The 12559-nt window shown below is 45.3% G+C and overlaps 1 protein-coding gene across 13 annotated transcripts in view; it reads right to left on the reverse strand.

The window, feature by feature from the left end:
• APPL2 (adaptor protein, phosphotyrosine interacting with PH domain and leucine zipper 2) overlaps positions 1–12559 on the reverse strand; it is a 54676-nt gene that overhangs the window by 20226 nt on the left and 21891 nt on the right. For all 13 annotated transcript variants that reach the window (XM_008522850.2, XM_070600779.1, XM_070600782.1 and 10 more), the window contains 5 exons: positions 11493–11580; positions 8471–8512; positions 8267–8325; positions 7375–7521; positions 2036–2118 (listed from right to left, as the gene is read on the reverse strand). In XM_008522850.2, the coding sequence (XP_008521072.1) occupies positions 2036–2118; positions 7375–7521; positions 8267–8325; positions 8471–8512; positions 11493–11580 (419 nt within the window). The remainder of the gene's footprint in view (positions 1–2035; positions 2119–7374; positions 7522–8266; positions 8326–8470; positions 8513–11492; positions 11581–12559) is intronic.

Below are 12559 nucleotides of genomic sequence, written 5' to 3' on the forward strand. Positions count from 1 at the left end.
AGCAGCAGGAGCCAAGAAAAAAGGCAGAAGTGTATCACTGTAGGTTTAGGAACTGGAAAAAGAGCCAGTCCCTGGCTCTGTGGGGTGGTGGCAACGGCCTTGCCTGGGTTTAGGCTGCCTCTGAATCCGCTCACATCTTGCTACAGTAGAGCACGGGGCAGGCCCCTCCTAGGGCAGGGAGTGCAGGGCTCTGGAGCCACCAGTGGACACTGTTCCTTGGCCTCTCTGCACTGGCTGGCTGCTGACGCGTGGCAGTGTGGCAGCAAAAGCACCTCGTGGATGGAGAAGAGCGGCAGTCCTTATCTATCACCAATATAAACCTGCAGTGACAGGACAATTAGAATTCTTACACTGAATGCTTTAGTGTTTGAACCAGGAGGTTAAGTGCCCCCAGGCTCCTCTGGGAGCCCCGCCTGCTGTCCGTTGCCCCCGTAATGAAATATGCCTTGTCAAGCAGCAGAGCGACCTCACACACCCGGACCCAGCCCTCGAGAGAAGGCTGTGCAGCCAGGACCTTAACGCCCGGAACTGTTAGAATGGCTGGTGCCCCACTTTGGTTGGCCTAGTAACCACTCACAGAAATGCGACAAGGAAAGAGGAAATAGGCTCTAGGATCTGCAGAAAGAATACACCATAGCATCTCAAAAACAAGCATAAATGACCCACCTCCATTAATAAAAAAATCTAATACATAAAAAAAATTTGAAGCACAGATGGTTCTCCCAGAACCATGGAAAAGCATGGAATTCTGAGTTAAAGCAGGATAAGAAAGAGACAGTGAGAGATCAGGGACAGAGGGCTATGAGAGAAACTGAACAGGCTCCCTTCTTTCACTCTCTCCTAACATTCCCGGGGCTAAGGATCAAATCAAAAGCAGGAAACTGAACTCGGACCCCACAGACGGCTTTCTAGCGTAGTTCCAAATCCAGCCCGCATCCCTCACTGCGGCCGGTGGCCAGAAGGAAATGGCTCAGTGATGCTCAGGAGGGAGTGTATGCTTTCATAAAGTACAGCCCCCCCCCAACTTTGTATGAACGCTCAGCACTGGTTTTCCATGGGATTCATTCTTTATTTTCAGCATTTTAGGTAGACTTCTGCCTAAATAAATTCCATTGGTTTGCCTTCTTAAGGTATTGTGAAATGCACATTCTAAAGAAAATAAGCAACTTTCTCTTCATTTTTCCACACATGATAATATACTCATATTTCCGTTTTGTATATTTACTTATATATACATGCACACATACAGAGAGACATATTTTTCTACTTCAAAAATCCTAACCAGCACTCAAGGAACTGCAGGTCTGTGGTTTAATGAAAAACGCCTGGCACTGGGGGGCCTGGGAACCTCTTCCGGGCTCACCACCATGGAGGCGGACGGCAGGCGGCACAGGGAGTCAGAGCAGCCAAAGCATCAATTACACGGTGGGCAGGACAATCTGAAGAGATGATCTTGTATTTTTTTTAAAAAAGCACTTGCCAGGCTGAACTGCAGTTTGTTAAATTAATTCAAAGAAGGCTTTATGCCTCATTTATCTATTCTAAATGTGATGGTGAGCATTTCCTGAAAAGTTGCAGCACTGCTGGCTGCCAACCCATTAGCTTTCAAAGATAAAGCTCTTCTGAAGCCTCTTCTAAATCCACAGCAAGTCTAAACCGGACTCATAGGCTTCTAACATGTGAAACCTGACTAGACAAAAGGAGACCCAAAAAACACGAACTTGGACATAATGGGAAAGTAGCCCTGTGGACATTTTCACCTTTGATTTATACATAATCTTTTCCCATAGTGGGGAGGACTCTGAGCTCCATACAAGTTGGTAACTGCAGAAATCATTATTTTTCAACCACAGTATTCACAAATACTGACACATTCATTGGCAGCTAAGAGGAGGGTGCTGCTTCTGAGAGTTTATGGAGTGACCAGGGGCTCTGGGGGACCCTCGGCAGTCAGAACCCTCCCCACCGCCCGGAGAGGCTGATTCAGCAGGAAGGGCAAAAGGCACCCAAGATCCAAAGTGGAGGGCAGCATTACCTTTGAACCATGTCTGCAACGGAGGATAAAAAGCTGTCCATACTTTGGTTAAACATCTCTGCTCCCCTCTTAAAAAAGTTAATCTGAAAGATATAATTGTGATATTCTGAAAATCATCTAGGAAAGGAGATCGATGAATGCATTAAATGTGAGACTGACAGCATGGGGGCGGCCAACACTGGCTGGCTGGCCCCTCCTTGCTTGCAGCACTCGCCACATCCCTACTGAGCCCCCTCCACACCCCAAGGCTGAGAGCTACTCCCAAAGCCCCAAGTGCATCTGTGGCAGGTGGATGGCGAGACCCAGCTATCGAGCTGAAAGGCCGTCAATAGCAGGAATAACGTAAGTTAACTGCTTGGTACATACCAGGTGCATCAATAATGACTAGTGATCACTATTTTTTTTTGAGGAAGATCAGCCCTGAGCTAACATCTGCCGCCAATCCTCCTCTTTTTGCTGAGGAAGACTGGCCCTGAGCTAACATCCGTGCCCACCTTCCTCTAGTTTATATGTGGGATGCCAGCCACAGCATGGCTTGCCAAGCGGTGCCATGTCTGCACCCGGGATCCGAACCGGCGAACCCTGGGCCACCAAAGTGGAACATGCGCACTTAACCGCTGCGCCACCGGGCCGGCCACTCACTATTTTTGACATTATCATCATCAGCTTTTTTTCTGTGTGAATTCTATATAGTAAGTTTCTTAAGAGCAAGGATTAGGCCTTATTCATGTTTGCATCTCCAGAGGCTAGATGGGTGTGTGACACATGACACCCACAGCATCAGTAAGACACTGACAAGCTCAAAATGGATCAAAGACCTAAAGGTGAGACCTGAAACCATAAGGCTTCTGGAAGAAAACGTAGGCAGTACACTCTTTGACATCAGTATTAAAAGGATCTTTTCGGACACCATGCCTTCTCAGAGAAGGGAAACAATAGAAAGAATAAACAAATGGGACTTCATCAGATTAAAGAGCTTCTTCAAGGCAAATGAAAACAGGATTGAAACAAAAAAACAACCCACTAACTGGGATAAAATATTTGCAAGTCATATATCTGACAAAGGCTTAATATCCATAATATATAAAGAACTCTCGCAACTCAAACACAAAACATCAAACAACCCAATCAAAAAATGGGCTGGAGACATGAACAGACATTTCTCCAAAGAAGATATACTGATGGCCAATAGGCACATGAAAAGATGCTCATCATCACTGATCATCAGGGAAATGCAAATCAAAACTACACTAAGATATCACCTTACACACGTTAGAATGACAAAAATATCTAAAACTAATAGTAACAAATGTTGGAGAGGTTGCGGAGAAAAAGGAACCCTCATACACTGCTGGTGGGAAGGCAAACTGGTGCAGCCACTATGGAAAACAGTATGGAGATTCCTCAAAAAATTAAAAATAGAAATACCATACGATCCAGCCATCCCACTACTGGGTATTTATCCAAAGAGCCTGAAGTCAGCAATCCCAAAAGTCCTATGCACCCCAATGTTTATTGCAGCATTATTTACAATAGCCAAGACATGGAAGCAACCTAAGTGCCCAGCAACAGACGAATGGATAAAGAAGATGTGGTACATATATATAATGGAATACTACTCAGCTGTAAAACAGAACAAAATCATTCCATTTGCAATAACATGGATGGACCTTGACGGAATTATGTTAAGTGAAATAAGCCAGCAAGAGAAGGATAATCTGTGTATGACTCCACTCATATGAGGAATTTAATACTATGGACCAAGAACAGTTTAGTGGATACCAGGGGAAAGGTGGGGTGGGGGGTGGGCACAAAGGGTGAAGTGGTGCACCTACAACATGACTGACAAACATTAATGTACAACTGAAATTTCACAAGATTGTAACCTATCATTAACTCAATAAAAAAAAAAAAGAAAGAAACTGACAAGCACTTGACGCAGCCCCGCAGGACATTCTCCAAAGTGAAGCCTACACTGAAGGCCACCATCTGACTGACTCCATTCACCGAGCCTTCTGTGGCTCTGAATGCAGCCTGGACAGATGGTGACGTGGCTGAGATATCGCAGAGGGAAATGGGCTAAAGACCCCTACAAAGCTCTTCCAACCCTGCTATCAACTTAAAGGGGATTGTGTATGTGAAGGACACAGCAGGGCCCTGGCATTGCAAAGGTGCTCGACACAGGTGAGGTCCCTTCCTGTTCCCCAGGGTTCTCTGATGGCCACTCTCTGCCCAGGGGAGAGCGGCCCTAGGAGATCTGAGGGCTATACAGTTCAAAAATGAAAACTGCAGTGGCTGGCTTTGTGGGGACCGACAGAAGGAATTCCTTACTTCCATGACTCCCATGTATTCACTTCCCAGAAAGTCTGGGTCCCCTGACAAACCCTGAAGGGCGGGGGCATGGGAAGGAGAGGAAGAAGACCATTTCTGTGCATTACTGACATCTGCAACCACCCCACCCTGGCAAGCTCAAGGTTCCATTTCTTCTATATAAAAACCAGGATTTAAAAACCCTGAGTCTTGGGTAGGAACTGCTCCATTTTACACGCCTGAGTGTAGAGAGGTATCAGTTGCAAGCTTAGGTCATGAACAAAAGAGAGAAAACATTCTGCTGGGTCACGAGTAATCTCTCACGCATTACCCCAGCTCGGCTCTGATCTGGATGCAGCCCTTGCCTTGGGTGGCGGGTGCAGAAGTCCACCTCTCACCCCGAGGAGGCTAGTATGTTATCAACACGGTGCTGACATTACTTCTGTTCCTCAGATACCCTGGGGAAGTACGTACACCAGTGTCCTTAGTTTTCACAACACCAAACAGACGATGATCATGATTATCCTAATGCAAGGTAACACAAGCAGGGAGATATTCTGGCCCCATGATCTTGGAATCACACAGAGCTCAACACTGTCAATGCCATTTTGAATCCCTGAAACGTTAAATATCAAAGTCTGTTAAATGAGGATTCTGTATGTCTTAGGGCACAATATCATGCTGGCTTTTCCTCTCCTTCTCCTCCCTGGACTCCTTGGAATTTATACTCGAAGTATATGTCTTAGCCCTTCTACTATTCTGTAAGCTTCTTGGGCGGGGGCTCATGCAGTCTCTAAAAGACCTGACGAATGAATGAATGGAATGAAGGGATAAGATACTGCCTTCTACAGCCACATTTCATAGAACTTACCCTGTAAATACTACACTAGAGTTCGCTTCTGTGTTCTCATAAACCTGTAAACACATTACAAAACCTCAGTCTGTTTGCAGCACAAGGACTGAATCAGGATTTCATTGAAAACCTGTTTAACGAGGGCTAGGTAAGGCAGAAATGGAGTCAAACCACCTCCACCACGGTGGGTGGTGCTGAGACGCCTGACTCAGTGGAACATCATCCAAAGACCAAAGTTCATGTGCCTCTGGGAAGAGGAGGCAGTACCAGGGCCATATGACCATCAGCCAACAAAGGCGGATGCCCAACGAACATTGATTTAAAGGGGCGGATGAGGCAGAAGGAGAGCAAATGCTTTGGAATCATCCAAAAGACTCACGGGTCAGACACCACATGGTCTAAGAGAAGGGACCACAGTTTTCATCAGGATTTGCAAAGTCTGCAGGGTGAGGGACTATTTGGTCTTGTGTCTTGAAATCTGAATACTTTTCACATGAAAAATGAAACATGCCATCCTCGGTCCTCAAAAATGCTGCTGCTGCCTAACAACGACGGTGTGCTCTGCTCTGCTTTCCCAGGCCTGGGGCTGCATCTGTGCTACTGTGCCCACGGTCTCCTCTTCTCCCGCGGCCAGCATTCACTTACAAAGTCCGTGCTGGGAGAAGTGGGGTAGTCCCTGACCACAAAGGAGTGAAACCAGCCAGGATCAAGCCCGTCCTTTAGGCCTTGTGAGGACCTCCTCTAACCAACAGGGCTCCCTAAGCACTGACCGAGCAGGCCTACAGCTGCTCATCTTTCTGAGACTCTAAGTCTGCAACCCTCCCTGACCCTGGGCTTCTAATGAGCAGAGATTACTGCTCCAAAGGCAAGGACTGTCCATCCAGGCAGCACAGACAGACAGGAGGTATTCTCTAACAAAGCTAGGATATCCGCCAGGTCAGAGGTGTGTTACTTCACGGAAGGAGAGAGGAGGGCAACAGAGAGCAAGCGAGTACACACCTGTGGGCACAAGTGCGCGGAAGCTGGATGGCTCCCAAGGATCTGCTGCGGACTGGAGCCCACAGCTGGAGAGTGCTAGTTTTTGGTTTAACCCAGCTTTACTCAGATGACACAGAAAGATTACACTGCTTTACTTAAACATGACCTCTGACGGCAGAAGCTGACCTTAGCGTCCTCACCATTCAACAACAGAACAGCCATATTAAGAAGACAGCCATATTAAGAACAGCCATATTAAGAGCATGGATGTTTAAAGGGCCTCTCTTGTTCTCCTTTTCCCTGAATCAAACTGATGTTGTGTTTTTTGAAATTTAAGTATTTTTAAAATGTACTATAAAAATAATAGACGCTCACGTTTGTGGTTTTAAAAAAGTCGCCTTTTTTCTTCTCAACATTTTGCTTCCTTCCATCACTTTCTGTTCCTAGACTGCCACTGAGAGAAGGGTCCTGGCTGCGTTTCTCACATGTCAGAGTGAGGTTCTGGAGTCCACAGAAGCGGGGCTAACACAGGGCAGGGACGAGGGTGAGGGGTGGTGACATTCGCCTCACGTGCACACTCATCCTGTCCCTACCAGGCTGCTGCCATGCAGTCAAGGCCCCTTCCTGAAACTGGAGCCTCCCTGCAGATGAATGTTCCGGAGACCACTAAACGGGGCAAGAAGGCAAACACACACTCTGCAGAGACTTCATCAAGCAGTGGAACATCCTCCCGCGCCCCAGATGCCACAGAGCTGGCAATCCCCTCGGCAATGCACCATGTGAGAACCACGCAGCTGAGGGTGACCTTCACCACAGAGAGCAGCGGAGGGCTGTGCGGAGTCCTCGGCCGGAAGCCTAGCTCTACCAACCTGGGCAGTTGGCCGCTTCTCAGAAACTGGGACAGGCCTGGCTTTCATTTGGATCAGAGACAGAGGGCCATGGCGGCTCCTTGCCACAGGAGGCTTGGGACTAAGGCCATCATTTCCCGCACATACAGCCTAACAAGTCCAGCTCACGATGATCCAGCCCACCTGGAAGCTGTCCAAGTGCTGAATCCAGAAAGTTTCCAGGGAGGTGGTGCATCTGTGTTTCTTTCTCTGATGATGTTTCAGTTCCTCCTAAATTACCTCAGCAGAATGCCATGCTGTTCTCCAGAGCTAGCGTTAGGGCTCACCCTCTGGGGAAGGGACTACCCTACCTGTCCGTGGGCAAAGCCTATCATGGGCTCCATCATGGCCACACGCTTTCGGTACTGCAGCGCGTTGAGGGCACAGTAGTACTGAAGGGAAGAAAGGTGCTGTTTCCGCCGTGCAGCTGCCACCTCTTTGACAACTTCAGTCTTCACCTGATGAAGAGGTGAAAGGAAAACTTCATGTTGTCTAATGGACATGGCAATTCTGTAAGAGCATGCAACTTCAGAGCACGTTTGTTTACTCATTAGAACCATTTTTGTGACAAATGTAATAAAACACAGATAAGGTTCCATCTCAGGTTTTAAAAAATCCAAAGTAACAGCATCTCTGCTTGTGAGGCTGCACTGGGGTGAAGCCAACACTTTCTGCTGGTAGCACGACAAAGCGCTACAGTCCTTCAGCAAAACAGGGCGCGTGCACTGAAAGCCACCGACAGTTTAGTTCACTCACAAGACTGTATTCCAAGGAAATAATTTAGCCCAAGGAAACCAGGGAAGAGAAGTAAAAAGTTACATGCATGAAAACTGTCAATATTATCTATGGTAGCAAAAAAGCAAGAGTTAAAGAATCAGAGGCAACACCCAGGGCAGGCAGTTCAAGTGACCAAGTGTGTATGAGTCAGATATGCAGTACCAAGCTCAAGCTGAAATCACTGTGTGATTATAATTTTACAATGGTTCCAAGCTGGCATTTAATAAACCACTTTGAAAAGCTAGAATAGAGAAGCAGAAGTCTACTTACGAGATTTAAAATAAATAATTTAAAAATCCATGTATAGGAAAAAAAAAAGAAAAAATTCATCAAGACACCCTCAATGTCATGAATTCACAACAGGAAGATACAAAAGGAGCTTAAGTAAATGAGATGAAAAACAACATATGAGATAGGTATTCTTACCTTTTCATTCTCCTTTTTTTTAGGAAGTTTGCTATATTTTGCCATTGAGAGGTCATGCTCTAAAAATAAAGAGAGATTTTAGCACCCAGACAGGTTGAAAGCCAGGAACATTCACAGACAGGCTGAAAGGCAAGAACATTCATTCAGCATCTCCACCCACACACATCAATAAATCCACACACCAAGAATGGAGAAGATGCTTACCATTGCTGGCGAGTCCAAAAAGATCCTTTAAAGTGCTTACTTCTGAACAAGAGAAAAGAAACATTTTAGAGCAAAAAAAAACCAAAATATGCCAACCCAGCGCTCTGTGCTTTCCCAAGAAAATAAAAGTCTATGCACAGAAGGGGAAGGTTCTGCCAGCGGCCCCTCAGGTCCTCTGCTCTCGTGGGGTCCCAGCCTGGTGGCTGGGAATCCTGCTCTGAGTTTGTGGCCTCAACTGCACCCCATACTCAGTGACCCTAACTGCCCACAGAGCCATTCCTCTCCAGAGAACGCTTGGGGATGTGGGCTGGAGTGCGTGGTAGCCAAGTACTATTCATGCAGATGGCAGTGTAGACGTAAGGTCTGATTCTTTAGCTCTCCAAAAAAGTTTTAACACATCAGAATCAGAATGCCCCGACTATACCCAGAACCTAGAAATTTCCTGTTGTTGCCATTCTAACATCTGGCAAAGTCACCACTGACAAAGGAATGTGAGGCACTTGGTTTTTTTTTTTTTTTTGAGGAAAATTAGCCCTGAGCTAACTACTGCCAATCCTCCTCTTTTTGCTGAGGAAGGCTGGCCCTGAGCTAACATCCATGCCCATCTTCCTCTACTTTCTATGTGGGACGCCTACCACAGAATGGCTTTTGCCAAGTGGTGCCATGTCTGCACCTGGGATCCGAACCGGCGAACCCTGGGCCACCAAGAAGCGGAATGTGCGAACTTAACCACTGTGCCACAGGCCGGCCCCTGGGGTGCTTGTTTTAATGAAAAAATCGGAAGCCATCTTGTATATCAAACCCGCAACAAGTCAACACCATAACTATCCCCCCATGTGGGTGCTCCACTCATCATGCACAAAGGCAGCTTCACAAAGTCCGAGACCAAAAACCGAAAAAGGTCAATGAGAGCGATGACAGTCCAAGGTTAAAAATTCAAAAACAGATATCTCAAAGAAAGTGATACTTTCAACAATTCTCAAACAATCCATTTTTGATTGTCAAACAAAGCAAAGCACTTTCACATCTTCTACCTTTTTAATTTGCCTCAAAATTGCCTCTAGCTTTTAAATTTCTCTTCACGTTATTCTTACTCTTTTCGATATCAGGCTGCTTTCTGCCTTTGTTGTCTTGCATTTTTCTTTCTTTCTCTCTCACCCTTTACTTCCTATTGGAGCAGAGTTTTAGGGCTTTTTCTATATAAATTTTACATAGCTTCCTTAATATCTTTTGTGTTGTCTTCATTCAGATTATGTACTTGTATTGACGGGTAAATGAAAAAGGCAGAAAATGTAAGATAAAATGCCACTAAGCAGAGGGGATACCAGATTCTAATTTGGCTCTGACGTTGATTCAAGTATGAGCTGGGCCAAACACTTCAAATTTATGTCTTGGCGTCATCAGAAAAAGATACTTTTGATTAATTGTTTTCATAGCTACTAAGAGGCTTCTCTTTTTACTACTACTACACAGTTTTATTCTCTTAAGAAAAATCTCCCCTGGGCAAATACTCCTAACCCGCAGTGGAGGCCTCCCGGATTAAGCAGACCGCCATCACTCACGCCGCCGGGCACGCTGCACCCCAGGCTGCCCCCGCCTGGAAGACACACCTCTGACAATGCGGGTCTTAGGGTGTGCTCCTTTTTTCTCCTGAAAGACCTGGAATCTGTTTTAAAATGATATCCCCACACATTTCTGATGATTTTATTCAGAGACAATCTTTTTTAAAAATGCGCTCCATGAGGCTTTTAGTGAGTACAGGGTAATCAGCACACGACTACATTTGGGTGTGGGATTTACATGCAATTAGAGATGAGCAACAATAAAAAACACTGAAAATCCTCCTCAATCAAGGTCTTCATACAAGCTAACTAACATATATTTGTTATTCTTTCTTTATCACATTTTAGTGCTGTCAGACTGCGCTTGGTACTTTGTGGCCAGCTCTGCCACAGCCCCCTACAGCCTCAGGTGACATGACCACAGGGAATCTCAGAGTGAGGGGAAAACATCGTCTTTAAGATTTAGCCTTTGATTTACTGCATCTTTTCTGCCTGAAAAACTTTTTAATTTTAAGGTGTTATATTTTTAAAGTAGTAGTATTATATTGAACAGATCGATCTTTCAGTACTCAAGTTTAGACTTTTTTAGTCAGCAATTTTTTATATCAGTGTTTTAAAAGTACAATTCTTTAATCTCTAAGCAATGAATATTTTCAATGAAATAAAGAACAAAAGGACTAGAAAATTTGGGTTCTTTTTTGAAACATCAACTAAATTTTTTCAAGATTATTTGTTCTTTTGTATAGTCATTTTTTGATTACCTCGATTTCTAGGAGATATAAAATTATTCTAAAGTTTTATTTTAGTTAAAGAACCAAAATTAGTCCAAAAGGCCAACTAGGTTCTCTGAACTAGTCACAGACACCCGCCTCAGTAAATGTGCGCTCCAGGAGAAGAGGGACCCCGGGTGTGTGGCTTGTTCACAGCTGCCCCTGCAGAGTCCAGCAGGGATAAAGCATGGTCCCCCCATCCCTTTCTCCTCGACCCACCCTCTCTGCATCCCAAAGCATTCGTGGCTCCCAAGAACAGCATGCCTTTACGTATGCTCCCAATCTGTAATATAAGCCTTGACATCTTTGTCCACTTGGTAAACTCTTATTCATCTTTCAAAACCCAGCTCAAGAGCACCTTCTCCAGGAAGCATTCCCTGGCACCCTATCCTCAAAAGAGTAATCATGCCTTTCTGTGTGCTGTTTCTATTCCTTGTACATCTCAGTCTGCTGCCCTCATCACATGATAATATAATTGTCTGCTTCCAAGTCTGTTTCCTTATTAGCCTGTGAGCTTTAGGTGAGCCAAGGACACAGTGGGAATTCAATAACAGCTAGCTAAATCGAATTGCTCAAAAAAAGGGGATATTTCTTAATGATCCACACGTTTAAAGAAATTAATGCAGTAAGAATTATTATTAAAAGAATTAATATCTTGAAGGTAATTGACACTGAACTCAGTTACTTTACCTGTAAGATCCTTTTCTCGAAATTGTATAATAGGTAAGACCATTGTGTCTGCCAACTGTTTAGCCAGCTCTGTATGGAGAACATTAAGCTGAAAGAAAGAGAAATTTTACTGAAGAAGATTATATTCCCGACACTGTCTTATTTCACCAAGGGATCACAGTGAACACTTCCGTGGTTAAGGAGCTTAGGCAGACTTCCTTAGCAAACAAACGCCCTTCATAAGACAGTAAATGATAGAGGCCAAGAGGTATTAAAAACTAAATGCAAGGTGCCTACTGACGAGGCCGTCAGTGAAGTTTGCTAAAGGAGTCTCCAAGCCCATAGCTATTGTTTGTTTACTGTGCAAACTCTGGTTCTGTGCTCTCAATCCGAGCCACACCCGCCTGGAGCAGCAGGCTTTGATGTGCTTGCAGTGAACACAGGTAACCGCGAGAGCTCGGCACAGTCACTCCACCCACCGCCGGGAGCTCTCGCACTCTCTGAGGGGGGCTGAAGTCAACCTGAAAGACAGGCCGCTGGGAACCTACTAACCCTAAACCGCAGCCCGCCGTGGGCCTGGCAATGGCTCTGGAGAAAGAAGGCTCCCTACTGAAAGAACTCAGTCAGATTTCAGGCCTCTGCTCTGCAGAAAAGGATCTTTCTAAGGACAGGAAGACTGTATTCAAATGTGATCTTCCTCACCAGATAATTCCAACAGCTCTGGATTCTTTCTCCCCTTCCACCTTGTCAAGGCCTTTCTAAAGCCTGTCATTGTAAACGGTCTAAGAGAAACAAACATTACCCCCATCAGCACCACCACTTCTGAGTACTTTTTATGTGTCAGCTTTATACACTTTATTCCATTAGTTCTGACCCACTCTGTGAATTATCATTATCCCCATTTGGGCAGATAACTCCAAATCCAGAGAGTAAATTAGGGGCACGGCTGGGATTTTCATCACAGGCTATTGGGATCTAAAATCCATGCTCTTCCCACTACACTGTCCTGGATACAGAGTTTGTCTTTCACGATCACAAAGCTGCCAAAACTTCAAATGTCTGGTAGTCTAGACACCAACAAGGAACAC

The sequence above is a fragment of the Equus przewalskii genome, chromosome 29, assembly GCF_037783145.1.
Source record: "Equus przewalskii isolate Varuska chromosome 29, EquPr2, whole genome shotgun sequence".
In the NCBI taxonomy this organism is placed as follows: Eukaryota; Metazoa; Chordata; class Mammalia; order Perissodactyla; family Equidae; genus Equus; species Equus przewalskii.